Source organism: Panthera tigris, chromosome D1 (assembly GCF_018350195.1).
Source record: "Panthera tigris isolate Pti1 chromosome D1, P.tigris_Pti1_mat1.1, whole genome shotgun sequence".
Classification (NCBI taxonomy): domain Eukaryota; kingdom Metazoa; phylum Chordata; class Mammalia; order Carnivora; family Felidae; genus Panthera; species Panthera tigris.
In genome coordinates, this window is record NC_056669.1 from 62807261 (window position 1) to 62835164 (window position 27904).

The window sequence follows — 27904 nt, forward strand, 5'->3', positions numbered from 1 at the left end:
AGAAGCACTCTAGGAGGTAAACAGCTCAGGTTTTAACTGCTGTCCTGCCACTTAACTTCCCCATGCTTCATTTTCCCCATCTGCAAAATGGAAGTAATAATACTATTATACTTACTTCTTAGGGTTGTTCCAATTGAAGACAGTAACTCTAAAGTGTCTGGATCCGTGCCGGAACATGCATAGAGCTCAGTAAATGTTACTTTCACCATCATAGATGCAAGGGACACCCAAGTTCTAGTTCATGTTCCTGGTCCTCCTCGCTGTATGATCTGTACTCCTTTTTAGTCACTTCACCATCTCTGAGCCACAGTTTCCTCATCTGTAAGGTAAATGTATGGGTGTCCCCACGAGTTCAGAGCCCCTTCCATCAGGAACTCTGCATCAAATGTGACTCAAAGATTCTCAGTCAGGGTGACTCAAGGGTCCTGGTGCCTGTGGCAGAACAGGGGAGATGGAGGGGAGGCGCTCTCAGGGCAGAGGCAACACACTCAGTGTGAGAATCCCTGCCCTACTAGGGCGTGCTGTTCCCCAGATTTCCTTCCCTGTGGTGGGCCAGTAGTGTGCCAGGTGGGCCTGGCAATTAGCTATTCCAGGAATTTAGTCCAGGTTTGAAGAGAGCAGGCGCCTAGGAGCCTCCGCGAGCCTTTCACCAGCCACATGTGATTGCCTCCACAGCATGTACAAGGGCTACGACAGCGACCTCCCGCGGTTAGGGCGCACACAGCTTCCCTCCGCTCAGCTGCGCGCGCAGTCCGGTCAGAGCCGGGGCGGGGCATGGGCGGGGTCCTGGTACGCGCCGCCCCCTCAGCCTCCCTCGCCTACCCGGATCCCGGCTGCTGGGGAGATCTCCTGCTGGGGAACCCAGGAAGAGGAAGGGGCGGAGCTGCCTTGCGGCTGGACGCGGAGCAGTCAGCCGACTGCCTCGGGGGCTCTTCGGCAGTCCCTGGTCTTGCCCCGCGCTTTGAGAGCTAGCCAGGGCCGAGACCCGGGGGACCCGGAGGGGTGAACCAGCCCTGTCTAGGAAGCCGGGCAATGCCCCGCCATGGAGTATCTCCCGGCCAGGGCCACCGCAGGTCCGGCCCGGAGCAGGAATCGGACCGGACCCGAGGATCCCCCAGACTGAGGCTTCTGTGGATGGGCCTGCCTCTGATTCTGGCGTTGGTTCTCTGGGCCCCGGCCGGGGCCCACCCTCTTCCCGTCCAAAGCCAACACGTCGGTCGCTTAGTGCCCCAGCTCCGTGACGCCTTTGGGTGGTGGAACCTCAGCTGCCCAGTTTGCAAAAGCTTGTTCACCGCTATCGACTTTGGGCTGAAGGTGAGCGCTTAAAGGGCCTGCAGTGGAGCAGCCAAGGGTGCGCTGGCGGGGGCGGGGGCGGGGAGTGGATGGGCTGGGGCTGGGGTCATGAAGAGCATCCCTGATGAAGAGGCTGAAGGATACAAGCCTTTACCGGATTTGCTCTCCTTTAGGGACACCCATGTCTACACGCCACCACTACCTCCATTGTGACCTTGTGAAGTAAGGAAAGAGCTCAAATTATATGCCGGGCACTGTGCTAGCCATTTTATACAGGTCAAGTCAAGTCTGTGAGGTGTTTTCATTACAGTATCTCCATTTGCCAAATGAAGAGCATCTGGGGGAGGTGAAGTAACTTCACCGAGGGCACATAGCTGGCGACAAGGCTGGGACTCCTTTCCTGGTATATCTGACTCTGAATCCCCCTGTGCCTTACATTTGGCATCGCTAATCCGGAGCACCATGCCTGTACTAGCTGCTCAAAAGGGACTTGAATTCAGAAAGATCCAAGGGTGTGGGAGTAGATGGGGCTGCCCTGACCCTGATGGGATGATGAATGCTGGTTGGTAGGTGAGTTTTGCAGGTCTCCCCAGGGAACCTGCCTTTGTGTGTGTCCCCAAACTGGACAGCTATATTGCCCAGCCCGAATTTCAAGGCACTCTGCAGACAGTGACTGAGGAAGCCAGCCAGGCAAGCAAAAGGCCTGAAATGCCACTGCCTACTGAGCTGAAGAGGAAGTACTGGCCTGGTGCTGCCTGAGTCACAGGGCAATATCTGTGGGAGTCAGGGGGTGCTCTGAGGTCTCTTCACCACAGTGGCATTGAGTCTGGCTTGGCCCCAGTTTGGATATGAAGGCACAGATGGTGGTAGCCAGGGGTTGGCCTGGTCCCTGTGCTGTCTCTGACCTCTCGTCACTGGTTCTTCCCACCACAGAAGGAGTCCGGTGTGGAGTGGGTGGGCTCCATAGCCACCAAGCTCTGCAAACTGCTGAAGATAGCACCGCCCGCTGTGTGCCAGTCAACTGTCCAGCTCTTTGAAGATGATGTGGTGGAGGTGTGGACACGTTCAGTGCTGAGCCCATCTGAGGCCTGTGGTCTGCTCCTGGGCTCCACTTGTGGGCACTGGGACGTCTTCTCATCTTGGAACATCTCTTTGCCAGCTGTACCAAAGCCGGCCCCACAACCACCCAAGCCCCCGGCCCCAGGCGCCCCTGTCAGCCGCATCCTCTTTCTCACTGACCTGCACTGGGATCATGACTACCTGGAGGGCACAGATCCTGACTGTGAGAACCCACTGTGTTGCCGCCAGGATTCTGGCCTGCCACCTGCCTCCCGCCCAGGTGCTGGATACTGGGGCGAGTACAGCAAGTGTGACCTGCCCCTGCGGACCCTGGAGAGCCTGTTGAGCGGGCTGGGCCCTGCCGGCCCCTTTGATATGGTGTACTGGACAGGAGACATCCCCGCCCACAATATCTGGCACCAATCACGTCAGGACCAGCTTCGGGCCCTGACCACTGTCACAGCCCTTGTGAAGAAGTTCTTGGGGCCAGTGCCTGTGTACCCTGCTGTGGGCAACCATGAGAGCACACCTGTCAATGGCTTCCCTCCCCCCTTCATAGAGGGCAATCACTCTTCCAGCTGGCTCTATGAGGCAATGGCCAAGGCATGGGAGTCCTGGCTCCCTCCTGAAGCCCTTCACACCCTCAGGTAGTTGAGGTCCATGGAAACCCAGGAAGGGAAAAGAAAGTGGATAATAGTGAAGGGAGCAGGGGACCTGGGCATACCTGTGACTCTTCTAGCATGAGTCCTCAGCTCTCTTCACTGGCTCTGACCCCATACTCCACCTCTGCCCTTATGTCTGTCCAGCCACTCTCCCTCAGGATTGACAGCATACTTTCTCCATGCTAGTCTGTGTCTGTTCATGTTGGCCCTCTAAAACACCTCCCCTCCCCCTGCAACTTTAACATCCCAACTTTCCAGGTCCAGATCATACTCCTTCTGAATGGCCCTTGCTTCCCATTATAGTTCTCTTTTATCTCTGAGGCCTAGAGCCCTTAGCTTTCTGAGCAATTTGCCCAGTCATATGGGCCCTATAATTGGTGCTGTTTGGTTTTCTGCTGGAATGTGAGCCCCTTGGTAGGGATGATGTCCCGTATGCCTCTGCCCTCCACCCAAATGCTTAGTATAGGACTGTGAGCACAGGACCAGGATTATGAATGAGTGCTGACCGTTTGTGTTCACTTTGTTTCAGAATTGGGGGGTTCTATGCCCTTTCCCCACGCCCTGGCCTCCGCCTCATCTCTCTCAATATGAATTTTTGTTCCCGTGAGAACTTCTGGCTCTTGATCAACTCCACAGATCCTGCTGGACAGCTCCAGTGGCTGGTAGGAGAGCTTCAGGCAGCTGAGGATCGAGGAGACAAGGTGAGGGAAAGTGGTGAGAACATGGTGGATAGGTGCTCCATGGGGGTGGCGGGGAGAAGCAGGCCCTTTATGACCATACTCCTATCTGGAGCCAGAGCATCTGTGAGCAGAGAAGCCTGGTTTTCTGGAGTTCCAACAATAGGATTCCCTGGGAGTTCAGCTCCTGGTCCCCCTTAGGAGCTCTCATTCACTCCCCGTCTCTGGCCAGCAGTAATAGCTGTTGTAAGAGCGATGAGTACCAACTCTCCTGGCCAGGGCTGCCTAGACCCCTCCTTGTCCTCATAACCTTCCTTCCCCTTCCCCCCCCCCCCAAATTTCAAGTTCTAATTGGCCTTATTGAACAATTGATGAATCAAGCAGCATTCCATCTAGCAAATAGAGGGGCATTCTCCCTGATAACCTCCCTTAACTCTCCCTGCAGGTACATATAATTGGCCACATCCCCCCAGGGCACTGCTTGAAAAGCTGGAGCTGGAATTATTATCGAATTGTAGCCAGGTAGGAGGGAAGTGGGGAGAAGAGGGGTAGATGAAGAGTCTGAAGTTCATTTGAAAACTCCTTTGGGTATTTTATCATTCCTGGTGCCCCTTTGGGGTAGAGAGGCTACTTACTTCAATGTGTGGAGAAAGAAAGCATCCCATCTCCCCAGATTTCTTCCCTGTCCCTAAAACCTTCTGAATCTAATTAGTGTCTTCTGGCCAGGTATGAGAACACCTTGGCTGGTCAGTTCTTTGGCCACACCCACGTGGATGAGTTTGAGGTATTCTATGATGAGGAGACCCTGAGCCGGCCACTGTCTGTAGCCTTCCTGGCACCCAGTGCCACCACCTACATCGGCCTTAATCCTGGTGAGTGATGTGGGAGTTGTTGAGATAGAGGAAGCAGAAACAGAGTTGGGGCCATGGCTGGCAAGGGGCAGGCGGGACATATGACCTCTCCCTGGAGTTGCCTTGGTTCCTTCCCTTTCCAGTCAGCCCTCCCTCCTTGCAGGTTACCGGGTCTACCAAATAGATGGCAATTATCCGGGGAGCTCTCATGTGGTCCTAGATCATGAGACCTACATCCTGAACTTGACACAGGCTAATGAGCCAGGAGCCATACCACACTGGCAGCGTCTCTATAGAGCTCGAGAAACCTACGGGTTGCCCAATGCACTGCCTGCCGCCTGGCATGATCTGGTGTACCGCATGCGGGGTGACACACAACTTTTCCAGACCTTCTGGTTTCTCTACCATAAGGGCCACCCCCCCTCAGAGCCCTGTGGCATGCCCTGCCGCCTGACTACACTGTGCGCCCAGCTCTCAGCTCGCTCGGATAGCCCTGCTCTATGTCGCCATCTGGTGCCAGATGGAAGCCTCCCTGATGTCCAGAGCCTGCAGCCAAGGCCATCTTTCTGCTAGTACCCCATGGCCCAGATTTGTGAAAGTGCAAATGTGAGGAAAGCTGCAAAAACTCCAGAGGACAGCTGTGGTAAGAAGAGCATCTGGTGGAAAACCCTATCCCTGAGCCCCAAGCACACCGGGGGAACAGGACCTTCTTTCATGGAGCTGGTTTGGCAAGATACAGGAGAGAGGGTGGCTGCTCTGTGCCCAGCATCTAAGCTGCCCTGGGACTGCTGCCTTTCATAACTATGGAGCAAAGGTCTAAGTTGGTCCTGCCACAGCAGACCACACAGGAGCTCTCACCCCAGGCCTGTGCTGGCCAGCCAGGAACCCTGGACTGCTGCTGCCTGGTTGTCAGGCCATTAAAATAAAGATAAGAGACTTGGACTCCAGACCCCTCTGCAAGTGTCCCACTTTCTTTTTTTCAAGGAGGCAGGGGAAGGGGGCTTTGGGAATATAATCCTAACTGAGGGATCAGGGTACTGGGGGTGATGGTATGGTGCAGGCACAGGAAGGCACACACCTTAGCAGGGCAGACAGACTTTATTAGTGATATCAGTACAGCAGAGGTGCCCATGGAACAGTGGGGAGGGGACCCATGCCTGGACCAGTCCCCCTTCTGCCCCTGCCAGACCTTACCAAGATAGGGCCTGGCCTAGACCAGTTCCTCCTGCTCCACCTGAAACATGGGGGTGGAGAGCCTGGGGCTGGCCTTGCTTCTTGCTCCTCTTATCAATCCGATATTGTCATTTCCCCGAAGGGATTAGGTCTCTCTCTCCCCAGCCCCTAGGCAGGGAATCCCAGCTACTAGGGAGGGGCAGCTTTGAGGGGGCCTGAGGCCTAACAATAGCCTCTAGGGCCCCTCCCTGCCCCATACCCTTGAGTTCCCTGGGGCCCAATGCAAGCAGGTGGAGGGAGGACTGAGGACTTCAGGGGGTATGGGCCCCCAGGCGTTTGGGCTTGAGGGAACCCCACAGCGACTGAACGCCCCTACGGACAGTCCACCCTACACGGCGGGCAACGGACTCTGCAGGGGGTGCCGGGAGGCAGGAGGTGGAGGCCTGGGAGCGTGCATCCAGACACTTCTGGTAGCGGAGCTGCAAAGAGGCAGGTGCGGCAGTCACTCTCCAGCCTGCCCCATGTGGGGTGGGCATCACCACTCCATCACCCTACCCACTTACCATGCAGGCAGCCTGCACAGCCTCTGAGAGGCTGGCAGCATTAGGCTCGCACCAGAACATGTGGCAACAGAAGGAGGCTGGGCCGGCAGCCATGATGAATGCAAATGTGTGGACATCTCTGCCCACAGCCAGGAAGGAGAGGAAACGCACCCGACATTCCCCCAGCACTGCTTCCGTCTGGAGGGAGGGAGCCCAGTTAGAAAGGAACAGCCCAACCCTCTCTTCCACTGAGCACATCCACCTTACTGGCAGCTTTTCCCCCACCACCCCAGGCTCCCCTCCATGGCGAGGCACAGCCATGCCTTCTCCCATCCCAGTCTTTACCTGCTGATGCAAGATGGTAAGGGTAGCAGGGGCCACACTGACGTGACTTGGGGTCCACTGCTCACGGCTACTAGAGGACAGGACTGACTCCAGGGCCCCATTTATCACATCTACCCCTGGAAGATATGGACACAAACATGATACCACTAGGGGTGGGGAGAGTTTACCCCAGGTCCTTTGCTCCATCCCCATTTCACCAGTTTACAGCCCTGTACAATGCTGCACAGATATCCCTTCCTTGGTACCCTCTTACTTGGCTTCAGTAATTTAGCACTTTTCTGGTTTCTTCAATATTGAATCCTAGGCTTGGTTTTCTTCACCTGATTCTGACTCTTCCTTCAGCCTCCTAAATAAGCTGATCCCCCAAAGCTCTGACCTCCCCACATCTTGGCTCAGTGTTCACCCACATTCAGACATTCAACTACGTCACACTACAACAACTCTCAAATCAGCCCCTAAAGGCCACTCCTCTCCCAAGACCCAAACTTTGGTTTGTTTTGTATCCACTTGAGGTAAGTTGACTTTTGTGTCCCACCGTGCTACATCATTATAGTGCACAATTGCATTTACACCTATGACAATCTCCCAATTGGTTCTTTTATTACCATTTTACAGATAAGGAAACTAATGCTTAAAGTTCCCTTCTTTATATTCCTAGTTTTCAGAAGTAGAAGGAATGTCAAATCTTAGTTGGATTCAGTAATTTCTATAATGTGCTCAAAGGAAGTAATGCAAGATTCCTGGTTTTTTAGATCAATCAACTTCCTCTGTAACACAGTGGTTTCCTCCATCTCAAACTGTTATTCAACACTTCACTCCTGCATCCCACTTTTGCCTGCACTCAGCAGAAAACCATGGCAGGAGAAGCACATAGCATGGTGCTGCATGGGTGCTGGTCCCTGCACTACTCATGAACAGGCAGTGTGATCTACTGGTCTTTACCTTCGCAGCTAAAAGGTTAGAATAAGCAGTGCCTACGTGGAGGCATGCAGCCCTGTGGGCCACTCCTGGGCCCTCTTGCCCCTCTCAGTGCCTCCGGGCTCCCAAAGGAGCAGACTACATGGACCCTCTTTGGGCAGAGGACAAGGAAGAGGACAAATGTCTTCCTCGAAAGTCCTCCCTCATCTTGGCCTTGCTCATCTCACCTCTGACTGGATCAAGGCCAAACTCCTCTCCCAAGCATGCAGGTCCTCCAAAAACTGGCCTCATCTGAGCTGTCAAGCCTCATATTTTACTTCTCCCGGAGCTTCAAATGATTTATGTAGCATTTATTAACATCTAGTCCTGGCAAATGCCCTACTAGGCAAATGGGGAATGCAGAGTAAGAGAAGAGGATGCCCTCGAGGGACACAGGCTGCAACTGTGGAAAAGCTTCGGTTTGGAGTACCCTTTCCCTCTTGACTGAGAAACTCCCGATACTCATCCTTTGGGGTTCATCCAAGTCCCGCCCGGAAGCCTTCCCTGCTGCAAGGAAGAGAGAGGATGTTGCAGGAACAACTCTTAGCACATCTGGTAACTGCTAGAAAACCTTTCTCCATACTGGGCTGTGACCATCTCAAGAACAGAAGCCAAGTTTAATTCATCCCCATGTCCCCAACCCTAGCACAGAAGAAATTCCAGATGTACGAGCAAGTCACCCTGAAGGCAACATGGGCAAATGCATCCAAACTGGCATAACCGAGGAACCTAGAAGCCCACAGAACGGTGACAACACAGGCAGTCCTGAGTGGGTCAGATCCGACTGCCAAGGGCTATGGTGTTTTCGACATTTATACCACTCAATGGAAACTCCTGAAGACCATGAGTGTGGACAAGATATCGAAGTCAAACAGCTTAACAAGCTCATGGGGCTGTGGGGATGGGGCCTGGCCTCAGAGGAGGGGGAGGATCAGCGTGGAGGGGGGGAAAGTAGTGGAGCAAGTGGCCTAGAAAGTCTGCCATATTTGGTAACAACTCAGGAGTGAAACCTACACCCTGAACCCCAGCCCTGCATTCCCAATACCCCTTATCCTACTGTGCATTTTTTTTTCCAGATCAACTGTTGCCTTCCAACATAGTATGTAATTTTGTTATTGCCTCTCTCTCCTGGCTAGAATGTCAGCTACCTGAAGGCAGTAGTCTGTCAGTTTTGTTCATTCATGTATACCAAGAACCTAGAATAGTGTCTGGCACAAATCAGGCATTCAATACTTATTCATTGAATAAATGAATGATTGAGTGAATATTGCAGCTTTAGGAGGGGCCAATGCTAAACTCCTAGAGGTTACAAAGGGAGCATAAGACAAACCAAGAAGTGAGGTTAGGGACTCAACAGAGCAGACCCATCAAGGTGACAGGCAGCAGAGGAGCGTCAAGGATTGCAGATGCTTGCTTCATCATTATGAGAACCTATGTAAGGTGGCAGAAAGACAAGAGAGTAGGGGTAGTAACTGGAAGAGGCAATGAGGGTTTGAAAGTTGAGGGTGAAAGGCAGAAAGAAACGAAAGCAAAGGTGAAGAGGTCAGCCAAGCTTCCTTCCTGCTCCCTGAACATGATTTTCTCACCTCCAGCTCCATGTCTGTGGCAGTGCCATTGAACCTAACTGGAATACCAATTGCCCGCTGCAAATCCAGGCCTTCTTTCAAACCCCACCTCAATCCCCATCCTTTCCAAGAAGGGCTCCTTCATTGGATATAAGATGTTGGTCATTAAAGTCAGCATTGTTTGAGGGGAAGAGCAGAGAATTGAAGATGACCAGGTTTGAGTCCTAGGTCTACCATGTCCTGGTCATGTCATTTGAAGCAAGTCTCATTCATTCTTTGATTTGTTTATCCATTCACCAAACACTTTTGAGTTCTTCCTAAGTATCTTTTGATGTGACAACTGACCACATCTTGAAGCAGTCTCTTTTTTTCCTCTGGCCTCTCTCCTGCTGCTCTCACTATCCTTGTCAACTTCATCCTCCTGTACTGTCCATTAAATGCTGGAGGACCTAAAAGCTAAGCCTAGCCTCATTTCTCTTTTCACTGTGGGTTGCCTACTTTCGGGGGTCAGTCTTCTCTACACTCATGGCTTTGATTACCTCTATAACCCAATAATGCCACATTTGAATCTGCAACCCAGACCTCTCCTCTGTGAATTCAGCTGCCAACCTGAGTTTGCCACTCAGCTTCCCCAAGGCACATCAAAATTGGCATGTCCAAAACTGAACTCCAATCTCTATACCAAAACTGGCCTCTTCCAAAGTCTGCTACCTTTAGAGAATGACATCACCATCCAGTTAGTTCCCAAAGTCAGGAAGTCAGGAGTCAGCCTGAATGCCTCTGTCCCTCGTCCCACCTTCAGTCAATCACCAAGATATTTGATTTTAATTGTCTAAACATCTCTTGAATCTGCACACTCTTCTTCAGCTCCACCATAGTCCACAATACTCTTCTTACCAGCCATGACTACTCCAAGACCCTCTCAACTGAGTTCTTCACGTCCACTTCCACCTGCTAAACATCTTTCTCCATGGCATAGCCAAAGCAAGCTTTTACAACATTCTAATCTGATTATGCCAAGTGCCTCCTGAAAACTCTTCTATAGCTCCTTGCTGTTCTTAGGATGAAGACAAATCATTAACATGGCCTATGGGGTCCCACAGTGTCTGACTGCTACCCAGCTCCCAGCGTCATCTGGCACCAATCATCTTCTCTCAATGCCTTTGAAGTACCAAAATGCCTTCCACTATGGGTCCTCCCCTACACTGTTCATTTTGCCTGGAATGATCTTCCCCTGCTTTATTCTCATCTCTATCCCATTTTGCCACATTAGCTCCTATTCATTTTTTGGTCTTCGTTCAAATGTCACTTTCTCAAGAAAGTCTTTTTTGACATTCTAAACAAAATGAAGTTCCTCTGTTACAAGTTTTATAGCACCTTGCTACTTTCTTTCAATGAATGTTCATTTGTAATTACACATTTATTATTAATATGATTATTTGATTAATTCCTTTTTTTTTTCTGCTGTAACCTCCATGAAAGCTGTGGCCATTGTTCTCCCAGGACCTAGCACATGGTAGGCTTTATAGGTATTTGTTAGCCAAATGAACAAATAAATAACAGGTACTGTGAAAGCACTGGAAATATAAGTGAGAACCAGATTTCTACTCTCAGTCCCCTTATCTACAAAATGGGTATTACCAAAATCCCAACTTCATAGGATCATCAAAATTTAAATGACAAAGGGGCACCTGGGTGGCTCAGTCGGTTAAGTATCCGACTTAGGCTCAGGTCATGATCTCATAGTTCACGAGTTCAAGCCCCGCATCGGGTTCTGTGCTGACAGCTCAGAGCCGGAGCTTACTGCAGATTCTGTGTCTCCCTTGCTCTCTGCTTCTCCCCAACTCGCATTCTGTGTCTCTCTCTCAAAAAAATAAACATTAAAAAAATAAAAATAAAATTTAAATGACATATATAGAAGTACTTCACAAACAATAAAGCATCTCACAATTATGCTCACTGCTTCCTCTCTAGGTGCTCACAGCTCATAGTGCTGTAATACCAAACCCAGCTCCCAGCTGCTACTTGGTGTTTCCAGTCATCTAAGACCTACCTCCCAACCCAATCAAAGTTTTTCCACGGGATGCAAGAGTTGGTCTCCCTTGCCTAGTTCATTGGTTCACACTCCATAAAGGCATGCCAATTGCTGCTATAGGCAGGACACAGAGTGCAGATGGGACAGAGGTACAGGAGGTGTACCTTTAAAGGGCAAGGTGACATCAAGCATGAGGAAGGTCTGATAAAAGAGGTATTGGGAGGCAGAAGGTGGGAGCATTGCTTTGGGATCAGTGTTGGTGGTCCCTAGGTAAAGAACACACATACCAACAGGTTTAGCAACAGGCACGTTCCCCAGGTAATAGACTTGGAACTTTTGTACCAACTCATTCTTGGGTGCTGGGAATTCCACTGTGGAAAAGAAAAGGAGGATCAACTGTGGTGGCAGGTGTTGCTCACCCCCCAGTCCCCACCACGAGGGCATAAGCTGGACATGCACCCAGCCAAGTCCTCACCTCCACCCCTTCCCCATCTGCCTTTAACCAGAGTCCCTTCACTTATTTGCTCCAAAGAATTCAGTCTCCATGTGCCCATTTTTTATCATGTTCATGTAGTAGCACATGCCTTTTCTTGAGTCACCGCACCTTTGCTAACACAGTTGAGCTGGATCTGGAAAAGTTGTGTCACTGACCTTGGAAAGGGACATCCACAAGTTTAGAGTGGTCCAGGGAGAGTCCATTTACCAAGCAGCGGGCATTACGCCGTTCGGCCATGATCTGAGGAAGGGAGAAGCGGAGGGGAGGAGCGAGGGAGAATCCATTAGGGCTTCGTTGCCCTGGAGCCCCCCCACCCCAACTCAGTGACCCCACCCACATCCTTGTAGAGCAAAGGTGGCAGCTAGTCCAAGGAGTGGAGGGGGCCGTGCCTTAGAGCAGATCTCATGCAGGCTGGTGGCGATGTTCTTGGCAGGTGCCTCACAGCGAAACACGTGGCACTTGAGCATCTGGGTCAGTTTATCACGAGCTACGTAGGCAAAGTCCCTGTTGGGGGAGGGGCACCTCAGTGTCTCCCAGTGCCATCCAGTGCGAGGCATCATCCCTACAAACCCACACCCTCCCTGTCCATCGCAGCTCCTCAGGGCTTCCAGCCTCGGGATGGTGTCCTGTGGGTGCTGCCTTCTGGCTGATGGGTAGACAGGCAAGCATGCTGAAGAGGGGAAAATGGGTGAGCACAGCGGGCAGGAAGGGGCAGGGCAGAATAGGGGACCTCAGGTGCTTTGAGGTGTCTGGTCCAAGTGTGGGAGGAGGAACAGGAAGGTAAATTAGGCATAAGTACCTCTCTCTGGGTCCGGCAGCACAAGAGAGGCAAAGAATAAAGTTAGGGAGGAGAGCCCCCACTCTGACTGATGGATGAGTCCCCGCCCTAGGATCCCAGGCCCAGCTCCCACCTTCCACTGTCCCGCCCGACGCCCCACACGCGAATGCTGACAATGGGCTGGGCATGCAGCAGGGCCTGAGTCTGTGGCTCCACCAGCTTTAGTGTCTCGTCCTCCAGCTGTAGCAGTAGGTCCTTTCCCTGTGGGCCCAGAGAGCAAGCACTCAGTGGAGCCCCAGCTGGGGAGGTGCTGATCTCTGCCACCTCCAGCTCAGGGCACCCCCAACCTTGGCGTTGGACCACCCACCGTGCAAGCCTCACTCTAGTAGAGGTCACATCTGTCATCTCTTATGTGACTCCTTTTAACATCCAGTCACTGTTAGAAACCATCTCCCAAGGCCCCAACCTGGGATCACACACCCATGTCACAGGGCTGTCACTTGGGGGGCTGACACCTCCATCACCCCGCCGTTGCTCAGGCAGCCCAGCTCTCCTCTCCCTCACAGCTCCCTTCCCTTCTCCACTGTACCACACCTGCCAGTTCAGCCCTCACCTCCCCCCAGCCCCCAGACATGGGGTCGTGCAGATTGTTTTTGTGGTAGGAAAGCTGACGGATGCAGTTGTTGACTGCCACACTGCTGCGTCCAGGGGCCAGCTCCTCCTCGGTCATCTCCACCCAGCCTAGGGAGCGCACGGCGAAACACTGCCAGACACAGAAGAGGGGGTGGGAGGTAGAGGGTCTGAGCTAGAACCGGAGGACCCCCAACATGGGACACTCTCCTGCTGAGAGCAGAGGAGTTCCTGACTCAGAACATGGAATCTGGGAGGGTATGCTGAGCTCCCCAAACAGGATATGGTTGGTGGGAGGGGTGCTGGTCTCAGAGGAGACCGCTGCTAGTACAAGGAAGCATCTGAGCCAAGCCTGGATGGACCCCCACCCCACCCCCGCCAAGCCACTGGGCTGGTTGAGTTAAACACTGACATGCCTCTGGTCCTGACACAGGGGTCTGTGCTAAGACTAGAGGAGCTCCTAACTCAGGACCTGGAGAGCTTACTGAGACCAGAGATACTCCCAGAACATGACATGAGGGGGGTCTCCCACACACACAGGAGCTCCAGCCTGAGGAATGGGCATTGGTCTTGAACAAACCTTGATCCCTGGGTTGGCATTCCGTGGAGGCAGCTTCTCCTCCTCTTGGGGTAATGGCTCTGGGCTGGAGGAAGATGGTAACACTTAGTATGGATCACCAAACAGGGAACTGTCCCAAGGCCTCTCCCAGAGAGATCCATCCCCCGGCTAGCCCACTGTGTTATGCCCTCCCACTCACCTGAGGCTCTGAGCTGGGAAGGACAATGTCCCCTCCTCAGGGTCCTTCAGCCCCAAATCCATAGGGGCCTCCTCACTGGGTTCATCCTTGGGAAGGGGTGAGAGGAGTCAGGACCAAAATGATGCCCCCTCTCCAGTTCCCCCATTATAAAGCAGGTCCCCTCACCTTCCAAAATTCTCCATCCTCAAAGCCTTCTCCATGGGCAAAGCCTGTCCAAGTGAGCTAGGAAGAGGGATGGGAGCAATGAATGGGTGGCTCATCTTGCTCCAGCAGCACCACCCCTCCATCCCTGGACAAAAAACCTGTGAGCTCACCTGAGATTCCTCTTGGGGGCTGTTCCCCTGTGAAGGAGAGGCCCGGCCCGGGGGCTCCCACTGGGTGGTCCCTGTTGGGATGTGCCAGTAGTAGGTCCCTGAGGTATCCTGGACCCTCATCCATCCAGCCGGCAGGTCGGAATCCGTCTCGAAGGCGTTGGGGTTCCAGAAGGAATCTGCCGGGTTGGGGGGTGCTGATGAGGGTGTGCCCACCCAACAAGCAGTGGGTACTTATGCCCAGTCCCCTCACTGACACTCCACTGTACAGAGGGAGGGATGGGGGGAGGGCTCCAGCACAAGGTTCCTGCTTCCTCCTAGAGCCTGCAGTCTGGAATCACAACATGGGGGACCACCCGCAGGGGACATGACTCAGGTCTCCCCCTGGACCCTGCGCCTAGCTAATGTGGCTACATAGAGGGAAGGAGGAAGGCAGAGAGAAGGAGGGAGGTTGGGTGACCCCAACTGACCTCCTATCATACATATCCATATCTCAGGTGCACACACATATCAGCTCCTGCACACACATGTGCACTCAGGCACACAACACATACAAGCCCTACTACACACCTGTGCAGCCACAGAAACACAGAAACACAAGGATGTGCACACATAGAAAATGCCAATATAGACAGCAGGTATCAAAGTCAGGGGCACCCACATGTGCAAGGGCAAAAACATACATACACACACCAACTCCAGCCATACACTAATGCAGACACCATACACAGAGGTGTGCACACACACAGTTATATATATCAGCTCCCACCACATGTGCGCAGAGACCACACCCACAACAACCCCCAGCATGTGTGGGTACCACACAAATAGTGAGTGCACACTCAACCTCTGCCACACGTGTGCAGATACCACAGACACTCACACCCAGACCCTTTACCACACACAGACGCAGGCAAATATTTCATGCACATGCACACATACCTGTGACATACACTCTTCGTCCCCTAGCAGAGCCACACCACTCCAGCTCTGTGGCCCAGCTTATGCCTCCTCTGCCTCTCCTCCCACCCAGCCCCACCCCACATTATGCCCAGCCCCATGCCACCCCTCACCTGGACTGCTGTCCTGCAGGATGATGGCCAGGAAAAAGTCCTGGGAGAACATGGCGCTGGTTCCCAGCCCCTCCTGTCTCCACCCTCCCTCCTCACAGCCCCTCCAGCCCAGCCAGCTGGGCTCACAGCCTGGTGCTGGGCTGCAGAGGAAAGCTCATCCCACCCCCTTCTCACCAGGGCAGAGCGCCTGCCAGGCAAGATCCTCCCCCGCCTGGCGCTCGCCAAGGAGGGGCCAAGACCACCACGGGAGGGGACCTCCTTGGTGTGGGGATGGAGGGTCCTCATAAGACCCCAGCCCATCCTGCTTACATCTCTTCTTTCTAATCCTGGCTCCCCTCCCCCAATCCTGAATCTCCATCCCACCTCGCAGCAGCAGCAGTCGCCACAGCACCACAGTTAAACCTAGTCTTGGGGACACCAGGAAGCTCAACCCCTCGGGAATACCCCAGCCACCTGGGGCCCTGCAAAGCCTGTACCTCTCAGAACAAAAAGGGTGTGGCTTCAGGGCTCCCAGAGCTCCCTCCCGGGCCCAGAACCTGCCCGGCAGTTTGAGGCCAAAAGTGGGCCTTAAGGGCTGGGCCCTAGCAAGCTTCAGGTTGGGCTTGGGGCTTCCCATCACAGCCCCCCTCACCTGCCAGGGCCCAGCTAGGCTGCAGCGTCTCCTCGGCAACCGCAGCACCAGGATGGCTGGGAGCGCCCAGACTGCTGACGTGCTTCCCGTTACCAAGGAAACCAGGAATCCTGACTGGTCCAAGAGGCAGCAGTGAGGATACAGGCAGTCCCCAGACCCAGGCTGCTGGGCAACCGGGCACAGAGAGACTGGGAGCAGGCGCGGATACCCAAGGTGGATGCACACCTAATGTGAGAGTCATTTATTTGAGCAAGATATCTCACCACCCTCAGCTTCCAAGTGAGGTGGGTTCACAGAGGAGGGGCTCTTCTTGCCTGTCCAGCCTTCTAGGTAGCCATTACCACCTCTTCTCCCTCCACCCTCCCTTCTCCTGAGGCCCCAGGGAATTAGAATGCCTGCTCTTCCCCAGGAGCCCTCCATCATCTTCAGGGCTCTCCTATCAAACCTTTCAGGAACACCAACACCCAGGGCAACCATGCCTTACACAGCCACACCCTTCTTCATGAAGGGTCATACACCTTTTGAATCTGGAGACCAATTCACCATCTTCTGACTGAGTCACACATACCAATCCATCTGCCATCCCTGGTAGCCTGTACCTTCCTGCTTCAAAGAGCTTCATCCTTCCGATCTGTCCTGGAGGGGCCGCTCTCCCCCCTTTGACCATCTGGGAGGCCCTTCTGGAGCCTGGCACATCTCCCTCCAAGCACAGCCCCACTCAGGCCTTTGCTGCCACATGCACACATTTTTTTCAGGAATCTTCACTCCTGCATCAACTCATTCAGGCACTCACGCACGAATTCAAAGGTTTGTGTTCATTCATTCATCCATGCACACCTTCATGGTGAAACCAGGAGTGGCCATTTACTCAGGAGTCAATGAATCGCATAATGTTCTCTCCTCTTCTCCACTCCCATGTCACTACAGTAGTCCAAGCTACTACCTGGAATTCTTACCCAGATCACTGCAACAGCCTCACAGGTGGGCTCCCTCCTCCAACCTCATCTCCACCAATCTGGGCTGCACACTACAACCCAAAATTGATTGTTCCAAAATGCTAAACTACTCTCCACTTTAATATTCCTAATTGTTTTCTCTTGCTCTCAGGATAGAACTTAAACTCCTAGGGTTTGGGTGCTGTTATGAGCCCCTAGCCTCTGCCCCTCAGCCTTATCTCCGATCACCCCCGCTCCCTCCTTGTCTCTCTCTCTCCCTGCTTGGTAAGCCCCTCATCCTTTCCAAGTCCAGCCTCCCTCCCTCAATCTTCACCTGGCTATGACCCACTCCTCCTTCAGGCATCCATGTAAAGGTCACTTCTCAAAACTGGCCCACCCCTTTCCCCCCACCATGCACATAGGCAGGGCTGAGTGCCCCTCCTGCATCTCTCCCATCCCAGTGCTCACCATGCTGATCAGAACTGCCTGTTTATCTTTGTCTCCCCCACTAGACTGTGAGTACCATAAGGGCAGGTCCCTTGTAGAATGCATTCTCAGCATCTAGGACAAGGCCTGGTGCCGAGTATGAACCCAACACAGGCAATAAAGTTTTTTTGCTCATCCGTTCACCATTCATTCATTCATTTATTCATGCACTTATGCATTCAATAAACAACTTTGTGGAGATCCTAAGATGGGAAGGAGAAAATACTTTTGTTCAATTCTACTCCATTCCTTCAGGAGTCCAGACTTCCTCTGTGGCCTTCATGGTCATAGTACCACAATTACAAAAGAGTAAGCAGTGACTCAGCCCCTTCCTTAGGCTGGCCCCACACCACTCACTACTTTGAACTTCCACAGTCTCCACCAGAGCTTGATCCTTGACCATTGTCTCTCACTGAGGTTGATGCCCGTGTCCAGCATACCCTTCCCACTCCTTCAGCAGTTCTATCCTCCTTCTCCCAGAAGACTCACAAGGGCAGCTACTGCAGTGACCATCCTAGCAGCCCCTGAGCAATCAGGCCTCTGACTCATACCCACCACTAGGACAGGGGCTGCAAACCAGCAGCCTATAGACCGATACAAGACTCAGATTTGGTGGGGCCTGCATGGTGCTTTTAAAAAAAAAAGAATTTGGGGGGGGGGGGCCACCTGGGTGGCTCAGTCGGTTAAGTATCTGACTTCAGCTCAGGTCACGATCTCACAGCTCAGGAGTTTGAGCCCCACGTCGGGATCTGTGCTGACAGCTCAGAGCCTGGAGCCTGCTTCAGATTCTGTGTCTCCCTCTCTCTCTCTGCCTCTTCCCTGCTCACGTTCTCTCTCTCTCAAAAATAAATAAACATTAAAATAAAAATTAAAAAAAAAAAAAAGAAACTGGAATATTTCACATCAATGTCCAGTTTTCCATTTACCTAGAAAAGTTGCATGAACTGGCTCCACTGCAACTACATTTCCCCCCACCAACCCTATAAAAAACAAGCTAGAGTGGAGTAGCTAGCAGCTGCTCCCTTTAAAGGGGGTCCAAGCAATGACCATCGAAGGCCACTAACATCACAAAAAGAGAGGCAATCAGACTTTGTCTTTGATAGAAGTACTCAATACCACCTATGAAGTGTTCTTGCAAAAGCAAAACACAAAAAACCTCTCAAATCTGAGTCTGATCAAGGCTCTGGAACTCACTCCCAAATCTACAGGAAATCTAGGGGAAGAGAAACCTGTTCAACACTGCCACAGCGAGAGCGTCTGCAAATCCAGACCATGGAAAATCCAAGACAAAAAACACAGTGTCTCCAATTTAAAATGACAGCAACAACAACAACAACAACCTGCAAGCAAAAATAGAGGACAGACAGAGGAATGAAACAACAATATACAGATCCAAAAGAAAATTTAAGATACACATCCACCGCCAAAAGGTCTGGGACTCTTTGGTTATTGATTCAAACAATCAAAACTTTTTTAAATAGCTTAGTTGGGGGTCATTATTAAACAACTGGGAAATTATAAACATTAACTGGATATTTGATAATATTAAGGAATTATTGTTAAAATTTTGTGTTGATGACAATAATGTTGTAGATCTTTTTAAAAGAGTTTTGTTTTTTGGAAATGCATGGGTAAACACTTTTGGGCTTGAGTGTTTGCTTCAAAATAACCTAGGCTAGGGCCCAGGAGTAGGTGGGGGTATGGATGCACCAAGATTAGTCATGTGTTGATAATTGTTGAAACTGGGTCATGGGTAAATTGGGCTCATTATTCTATTCTCTCGACTTCTGTAGATGTTTGAAAACGTCTGTAACAAGTTTTTTGAAAGGGGATGGTGTACTGCCCTTTGCTCACCTCCATGAACTGCATGTCCCCCTGCAAAGGCTCTACCATTTGGGGCCTGGTATGGTGCCTGCTGCCAGGCACACACAAGAGTCTTTCCTGATCTTTACTTACACCCCAGCCCACAGAAGTCCAGGATAGTAGCTACAGCCCATTATCTCTGTCCTTTGTTCCTCAGCCCTGTCTGCATCTCTATGTGACATGAGCAAATATGGAGACTCAATTTACTTAAATAGAACACATTTAATGATCAATCTTTGGAGTCCTAATATCTATTTTCTCCCCCCACCCACCCTACAAAGAAGAATATGTTTATTCTTCCTTTACTTCCTTTTAGTCAATATTCCATTCCTGATACAAAGGATACAAAATGGTACCCTTGCAATGCCCAGAGGGGTCTCTGCACATAATCCCCGACCTCAGTCTTTCCAAATAGACCTCTGTGGGGAGGTGCTGCTGCTGCCTCCAGACCCGGCCTGTTAAAACCTGTTTCAAGTGCACCTGGTTCATCGTGCTGTGTGCATCAGTGGCAGGGTATGCAGGGCCAAGAGCTCAGGTCTAGACTCGGTTCTACTGTGATCCCAGACTGTCTGTGACTTTAGGAAAGCTACTTAACCTCTCCAGGCCTCCTTTTTTTGTCATCTGTAGTACAGGCATCATAACAGTCTCTACCTCACAACATTACTGTGAGGATTAAATATGATAATGCTGAGCACAGGGCAGTACCTGGTAAGTACTCCATAAACGCACCTAGTTTACCATCCATCAGGGTGTGCATGACGGGAGGATCTATCTTGTGCAAGCACTCTGAATGCAGGAATGGTTTCGTTCAGGAAAACCTGGCTGGATATGGTCTGCTGAGGACTGAGGACATGTGCTCTGTGATTCATCCCCAGGCTGGCCCTGGCCTCTATTGCCCTCCCATATTCCCCAAGTGAAGCTCCATTAAGGTACCTGTGTCCTCCGGGGAGCCATAGGAGGGGCTGCCCTGGGATAAGGTAGCCCAGCTTGAGTCCTCATCACTGGCTGCACTGTTCCGCATGCCAAACAGGAGGCTGGCACTCTTGCTGTGCTCTCGGGGACCGTCGGCAAGGGCCTGGGGTCTGGGGGGCATCTCCGCACTCTCCGGGGGCTCAGGCAGCCCTTGGGGAGAAGACAAGTCCTCCTCCTCCTCCTCCTCATCCTCTTCCTCATCATCCTCCTCGGCCTCCCCTGCTGCCTTCTCCTCTCCTTCATCTGGCCCCTGCTCTTGGGTGCTGATGATCAGACCAGATCCTCGGAGCCCTCTGTTGGCTGCATTGTGGGTGGAGAGCTCCAACTCAGAGTACAGGTGCATCAGGCCTTTGGGGCCCAAGGGTGCCATCTCAGGCTCCTGACTGGCCTCCTCTGCCAGGGTCAAGGTCACGTTGCGGTTCTGGTCACGATGGGCCGTGGCAGCCCGCCGGAGCTGGTTCTGGCCCTCTTTTAGCCATTTGGCATTGGCAGGGCCTGGCTCAGGCCCACCACCCTCCCCCATGGCACTGCGCAGGTCCTTGGGTCCCACAGCCGTGGCCTGCAACTTGGAGTTGAGCAGCTGGTTGTGGGCAGCGTGCAGGGGCAGGGGTAGGCTCAGGGCGGGGCCTCCGTGGCTGTTGGCATTAATGGCCGACTGGCTCAGTGACGATGGAAGAGACATGGCCTTGGCAGATCCTGCGGGGTGGGGAGAGGAGACCATGTTCAGCCTCCAGGTCTGGATAGCAGCACCCTTGCTTCTGCCCGGGGCTGTGCTCTGCACCTCCTCATCTCCCTTACACACAGCAGGCCAGCACCCACCACTCCATGTCCTGTGAGCTATTTTCCCATGACAACAACCAGGCCCAACTGCTGTCCCCCTTCACCATCACCTGCTCAACCCTATCTCCACCAAAGGCTGGGGCCAGGCCCCACAGTCCACTCCGGCCCTAAATCCCCAGCCCTGAGCTTTCTGGGACAGTACAGCCAGCCCCTGCTCTGCCCTCGCTCCCAACAGCAGAGCCTCCACACAATGGCTCTCTGTGCATCCCCACCCCCAGCTTATCCAACCGGTGCTTATTGTGCCAGGGACCCAGCTGGCGTGGGACTGGCTCATGTGTTCTGGACACTGGACACTCACTGCTCCCTTCCTCCTGCCACATTGTTATCCACAGCCCCCTACTGTGAGCTCCCCAGGCTGTGTTCCCATTGTTGTTAAATCACTGGGCTCAACCAGCCCTGAAGCCCACCCCTACTAGGGGCTGTAAGAATAGGAGAGAATGAGCTGCAGAGCCATCCCTCAAGGGCATGGACCTAGGAAGGAAGGTCACAGAGGAAGGACCTTCAGTTCCAATCCGTGGCTCCTTTGGCCAGTTGAAGCTACATTTTGATGACTGTTTCTATAAAGTGTCTCACCATGGGCATTACTCCATCTGCCAGCTCCTATAATGCCCCATGCCTGGATCATTGCAGGGGCTTTTGACCTATACTCTTCAGCCCTTCAGGTCTTGATCCAACTGTCACCTTCTCAGTGACACTTTCCCTGATACCCTTTTAAAACTGAAGGCCACCAATCCCTCTCTCAGCTACACCCAAACCTTCCCTAGTGCCTAGACTGTCAAGCTATTAATCAACATTATTATTATTATCTGTTTTATGATTATCTCCTCATGACTATAATTTCAGTTCCATGGTGGAGGATTTTGTCTTTTTTTTTCAATGCAATATGTTCAGAGCTTAACACACTCTTGGCACAGAATAAGAATTCAATAAATATTTGTTGAATGAATGTATAACTCCACCCTCCCATCTCCTAAAGGCCCCATTTTATCATCTCCTCTCCCAGTTTCAGAAAGCACACTTTGGCCATGTTACTGTGTCTCAACAGTGCCCCAACTAAACCCCATCTGCCCTTCAGGTGAGGGGACCTCCTGTTCCACAGTGACAGCACCCACTTCCTATCCCCTTGGACCCCATCTCCTTACAAGCCCTTTGTGGACCACCTTCTCTGCCTACCTATCCTTCCAGCCACATAGCCCAACAATCCCACCATCAAGGCCTCACCCTCCCCTCCGCATCTCCCTGACCTTCCATTGCTCTGCTGCTCTCCTTCAGTGACCCCCCCACTATAAAGTGCTTACTTCCTGGAGCCTCCCTGCCACCACCTCACAGGTCATTCTCCCTGACCAACTACTACCCAATTCTCTCTCATCCTGGCCCTCTTAGCTCCTACTGTGTCACCCTTCCCCCTCTCTGATACCCTCTCTTGGAGTCCTCTCTTCCTACTTGACCCTTCCCCCCAGCACAGCTCTCCCTCACTGACTGCCCCTCAACACACACCTCTCTTTCTGACTCCTACCGTATGGCTCTTTCTCCCTGATTTCTCACCTGAGAGTTTTCTCTCCCCCTGGCCCCACTGGGGAGTTCTTTCCCTCAGAACCTCTGGCCCCGGGTCTCTCTGCACCTCAGTGCAGCTCTGAGCCCTGAGCCAAGGCCGCTGGTGAGGTGCTTTTGGCTGCCTGAGCAACATTCTGCTGTCTCTCAGGCGCAGTGCGCGGTCCTGAGGCAGGAGCCATAGTCTACCCTTCCATCCTGCCCAGCTCCTCCGCCCCTAGCACAATGCTGTGTATACGTCTGGGGCATAGATGAAAACATGTTGTCTGTGTATCTGCCTCACATGTAACTGCTGGCTGCTTGGTGTGGCTCCACTTGGGCAATAAGCAAACTCACGGTCACTGGTATAAATGAGAAAAATAAATGGCTCTGCCGCTACCTAGAACCACAGTAGTCTTCCAAAAATGGAAACCAGATTGTGTCACTCCTCAGTTGGAAAACTTAGATGGCTCAGTGCTGCCTTCAGGATAAAGTCTGTGCTCATTAGCAGGACACCAAGAGCCTACCTGAGCCAATCCCTATGACCTCTCAGACCTCCTCCCCCTTCCCTCCTTCTTTCACACCTTACACTCCACCCTCACAAAGTATGGCAGATTCCGGAATTGGTCGTACCCTCACAACCCTGGCTCTTTGTTTATAGTGCTCCCCCAGCTTGGAATCCTACGTCCCCATGTGAGAATCTCTGCTGATGTTTCAAAAGTTGGCTCAGCAGTCAAAGCCCCTAAGCAGTGAGCCTTTCTGGTTCAGTCCTCTCTCCTCATGCTCAGGAGACTGTTCCCTCCTCTGTCTCACGACACCCAGTGCCCCAGTGAAGTCTTATTCAACTTCACATTCCCATTACCAAGGAGTGTGTGCTGTGCGTCTATGACAGAGTGGGCCCTTGGTGTGGATGGAAGGGAAAGATGGAGGAGACAGATATGGGAAGAAAGGAATTAGGAGGCCCAGAACTAGTGGCAACAGACATTGAGACAGGTTTGTGTGGTCCTGTGGGCTGGGGATGGGCAATAGGAGTGTTAGGTAAGGTGCTGGAGAATGATGAAGGCAGGAATCCCAGAGCAGCAAGGACCGAGATCTAGGGAAAAAGGGAGGGATGGAGTCAGCATAAACCAACATCCTGGCTTGAGTCTGTTCAATAGTCGGATCTCCATGAGTTCCAGGATGTAGAAGACCCCATGACTCTGGCAAACTCAGAGAATGATGGAGATGATGAGCCCTTCTCTGAAGCAGCAGTATATGGTTCCAGGTTTCTAAGAGGTCAGGATGGGACCAATCTCCTTAGCACTTGGAGGTGTGATCTGGGATGGGCACATATACTGTGAGGCTGAGACGGTGAAGAGCCAGCTCGACTCCAGGGCATCCCTGTCCCTCCGGTCACCAGGGCAGAAAGTACTGGGGGAGAAATGAGGCAGCTCTGTTGTCAACAAATACTGAAGCCTGAGCACCTGGTTCAAGACACTGTGTGGTACCATCACCTAAGTTTTTGAGGTCAAAGGATGACTAGTATCTTTAAGAAGGGGCACATGCCAGCTTCTCCCTTCTCCTTGGGAGTCCCTGATCCCTCTCAAAGGATGGAAAGATCCACATGGATTCTGGCTCAAGGCAAGGAGCTAAAAGAGTGGCCACTAAGCCTGAAGGAGCTGATATCAGACCACAGGGGTAGGGGTGAGTCCTATTCAAGGTCAAGAGTCCTCTAGCCTGCCAGCTTACTATTTGTGAGGCACTGTAGTAGGCATGGGGAAGAGTGATGAATTATAAAGAAATGGTTTCTCCCCAGTGATGTACACAATCTAGCAGTGTAGTGCCAGTGTCTAGAACAGTCCCTGGCACCAATAAGCACTCCCTATTTGTTGAATAAATGATGGCGTATTGTGATGGGGGAGGAACAGGGCACTATAGGAGTCTGAGGCTTATTCCAGTCTAGACATCGGCAAAGACCCAACTTGGTGAAGGGACTTTTTTTTTTTTTTAAGTAAACTTCACACCCAGCATGGAACCCAATGCAGGGCTTGAACTCGACCCTGAAATCAAGACCTGAGCTAAGATCAAGAGTCAAATGCTTAACTGACTTAGCCACCCAGGCGCCCCAAGGAAGGGACCTTTAAGTTAAAACAAAAACACAACTGTCCTTGGACCACCCCCTGTACCACCCCTCCCTGCCAGCGGAAGACCTCCCACTCCTCCTTCACAGAGGAAATGGAAGCCAGCAGTTGGAGAATGTCCAGAAACACAAATTTGCTGACTTCAGCACCTACCCCTTTCTCCTTCTTCCTAAGACCAACTGCTTCATCTGTTACTTGGCTCCTTCCTTTCATGCCTTTCCAGGAATTTTCTACCACTGTTTATCCATTTTTTCTTCTATATAATCAACCTCTCCTTCTCAATGGGATCCACTATCTCCCAGCTTAAAAACAGAATGTTTCTTGACAGATGCTCCTCCAGCACCACTAGCTGCTCTCTCTCCCCAGCTTAAGCAAACTTCTTGAAAGAGCTGTCTTTACTCACTGTTGCCATTTCCTCACCTTACACTCACTGCTCAGCCGTCTCCAACCCTGCCTGCATTCCCAGCACACCTCGGTAACACCTGCCAAGGTCAACAGGACCCTGTGTCATCTAATCCAACCCACACAGCATCTTGGTTGTACTCTCAACACCACTCAACACCCTGCCTCTCATCCAACTTTCATCCATGGCTCTCCTCCATGGCTTCCCCACACTACATCTCCTGGTTTTCTTCCTACACTCTAGTTCTTGCCCCGTGGCTCCTTAGCCCCCTATGCTGGCTCATCTTCCTTTACCAACTGTCACACACTAGGGTTTCTCATGGCTTGTTCTTATGCCCTTTACTCTTTCTCACCAAATATTCAATGTATTTATTCATGCCCATAGCTTCAGATGCCACCTATACACTGCTCATTTCCAAATTTACATCTCCATTTCAGACCCTTCATCTGAGCTCCACAACATGTACATTCAACTTCCTACTCAACATCTCCATCTGATGTCTCAAAGGCCTCTCAGACAAACATGCCTGCTTAAGCTTCTCTCTCCCACACCCTAACTAGTCTTCCTTTAGGATCCTGGCTCATGGAGTGATATAACCACCTTTCCGGTTGTGCAGCAGGGGTACCATCCTTGACACTAGCTTCTCCCTCACTCCCCACATTCCATCCATCCCCAGATACTGATAATTTTCTCTCTGAGGAAAATTTCTGGATTTCATCTACTCTCCACATCCACTACTATCACAATCTGTACCAAGGACAAAGACCTTAAGATCATAATTATTAACAAGGCCTAAATTGTCCTGCTCAGTGTGGCCTCTGCCTTCCTCTCCAGTATCAGCACTCTGCTCTCCAGCCTCACTGGCCTTCTTTTGATTCCTCGAAGACATGATGCTCTCTCCTTTCACAAGGTGTTTGCATGTGATTTTTCCTTGCTGCCTGGAACCTCCTTCTGCTAACCCTCACTCAGCCTAACTAACTGATACTCATCCTTTACATCTTAGTTCAAATGTCATGTTCTCAGAGAAGCCTTCCTTGGCCCTCTCTCTATCTCCCAGACCAGTTTAGCTTGTGCTTTTATGTATTCTCAAGGCACCATCCACCTTTCCTTCACAGTATTTATTACACTTGTGATTTTACTCTTCTCTGATTCCCTCCTGGATTATCAGCTCTGTGGGGACAAGATCCCAGTCTATTTTGCTCATAATTATATCTTCAGTGCCTAACACAGTACCAGATATATAAAAAGTGCTCAAAGTATATTTGTTGAATGAATAACTGATCAGATAGATGCCATTTTTTTTAAAGGATCACACTGTGTTCAGAGTATTTAAGGGGAGGTAGGCAAGAGGTTATGCTATTAGAGCAATGAAGGGAAAAAAAGAGTTTTGGCCTAGATTAAATTCAGTATCAGTGAGAACAGAGTGAAATGAATGGAAAATATCTGAAAATTAGGTAGTGGATGTGACAGAATTTGGTGACATTAGATACAGAGGGTGAGGGATACAGAGGGTGAGAGAGGTTAATCTAGAATGTTGCCCAGTATTCCAGCTTGGATAACTGACTGGAAAGTAGCCATTTCTGAAAGCTGAAGGGAGAACAGGTTTGGAAGAAGGGTAGAGAGGAACACAGGGAAGATAATTCAGCTTCGGATCTGTAGGTCTGGAATTTCTGTTGAACTTCAATGAGGATGTCATGATGGCAGCTGGATCTGGAGTTCAGAAAAGAGGTCTGGGCCAGATATAAACATCTGAGAATCATCAGAATATATATATGAAATTTGAAGGCTTGGTAGTGAATAAAATACCCAAGGAGAAAGTACATAATGAGAGAAGATAGCTCAAGATGGAACTAAAAGCTTTACCAACATCTAAAGGGGGGGGGGGGGGGGGGGGGGGGGGGAGGAGGTAACAAATGAAGACCACGAAGGAGCAGACAATGCCGGACAAGAGAAACCAGGAAAATGCTTCCAGGACAGTTACCACACACCACTGAATACTACTGAAAGGTAAAGGGGGATAACAGAAAAGTGTCCTTCGGAGTTGGCCACCTGGAGGTCTCCGGTGACCTTGGCTCCAGCAGTTTCAGTGGGTGTCCGCGACAGAGACCAAATTGAAGAGGTTTTAAGAATGAATGGAAGTGAGGAAATGAAGACAGCAAGTGTAGGCAAGGTTTCGGCTTTGAAAGAGTAGAGAGAGCTGGGACTAGTCTCGAGGGGCTGGGAATGCAAGAAATGCACAGGCAGTTGCAAAATACGTTCCGAATAACCTCCGAATTGGCGGTGGGAAAGCTGCCCTGGAGGAGTGTTTCAGCTAGTGCTAGGCCTTCTCGCCGAGCTGGGGACACAGCCGGCCGGCCCCAAGGCACACCCCTTAGTCGCCGAGGGCAACAGAATGCGGCTTGACAGATTCCAGGCCTGGGACCCTGGAGAAATCCGCCAGGGTTCTGTCCACCTCACCCCACGTCCCATTCCCAGCCCTTGACCTCCCCTCCCCCAACCCCCATCCCCCACCTGCTCCCGTTTCGGGTCCCCCATACTCGCCCCTCTCCAGCCCGGAGGGGCACCAGGTAAAGGTCGGGGAGGGGGCATTGTGAGGACCGAGGTGGAGCCTACAAGGGAGAGAAAGGGGGATGGTCGGAATGTGCGCGGCTGGAGGACCGCCCGCAAGGATGGGGCCTGGCCGGGGGAGACCCAGGCCGCGTGGGGAAGGGGCTGCGGGGTCCGCCGACCGCTGGGGAGGTCGGGATCCGGACTCCGGGGCTGGGACCGGGCAGGGGCAGCTCCTACCTGCGCGGGGAGGCCCCAGGCCCAGGTGGCGGAGGTGGCTCAGGCTGCGGGGCTCCGGCTCCGCGGCGGCTTCTCCATCACAACATCCCCCGCCCTGGAGCGCGCGGGCCGCGGGGCCGCGCCCCGAGCGGC

At 52.0% G+C, this 27904-nt stretch overlaps 2 protein-coding genes across 6 annotated transcripts; one reads left to right on the forward strand and one right to left on the reverse strand.

The window, feature by feature from the left end:
• The first annotated feature begins 834 nt into the window (after positions 1–834).
• On the forward strand, positions 835–5489 carry SMPD1 (sphingomyelin phosphodiesterase 1). Of its 2 annotated transcripts, none has more exons than XM_042958239.1 (6): positions 835–1314; positions 2227–2999; positions 3544–3715; positions 4137–4213; positions 4418–4563; positions 4795–4883. In XM_042958239.1, exons 1-6 carry the CDS (start codon positions 1033–1035, stop codon positions 4797–4799), a joined length of 1455 nt encoding a protein of 484 aa, XP_042814173.1. In that variant the 5' UTR covers positions 835–1032; the 3' UTR covers positions 4800–4883. The 2 variants fall into 2 exon arrangements, with proteins under 2 accessions (XP_042814173.1, XP_042814172.1); XM_042958238.1 differs by having other exon boundaries at positions 840–1314; positions 4706–5489.
• Positions 5490–5621: 132 nt separating this feature from the next.
• Positions 5622–27898, reverse strand: APBB1 (amyloid beta precursor protein binding family B member 1). 4 transcript variants are annotated; one of them, XM_042958237.1, is made up of 15 exons: positions 27773–27898; positions 20054–20788; positions 15837–15950; positions 14136–14311; positions 13987–14043; positions 13822–13907; positions 13644–13707; positions 13047–13196; positions 12567–12694; positions 12045–12159; positions 11811–11895; positions 11447–11530; positions 6603–6718; positions 6279–6455; positions 5622–6194 (listed from the first exon to the last, which is right to left on the reverse strand). In XM_042958237.1, exons 2-15 carry the CDS (start codon positions 20772–20774, stop codon positions 6027–6029), a joined length of 2241 nt encoding a protein of 746 aa, XP_042814171.1. In that variant the 5' UTR covers positions 20775–20788; positions 27773–27898; the 3' UTR covers positions 5622–6026. The 4 variants fall into 4 exon arrangements, with proteins under 4 accessions (XP_042814171.1, XP_042814170.1, XP_042814169.1 ...); XM_042958236.1 differs by lacking the exon at positions 15837–15950 and adding an exon at positions 27527–27594 and having other exon boundaries at positions 27773–27897; XM_042958235.1 differs by lacking the exon at positions 15837–15950 and adding an exon at positions 27497–27594 and having other exon boundaries at positions 27773–27897.
• Between the last annotated feature and the right edge of the window lie 6 nt (positions 27899–27904).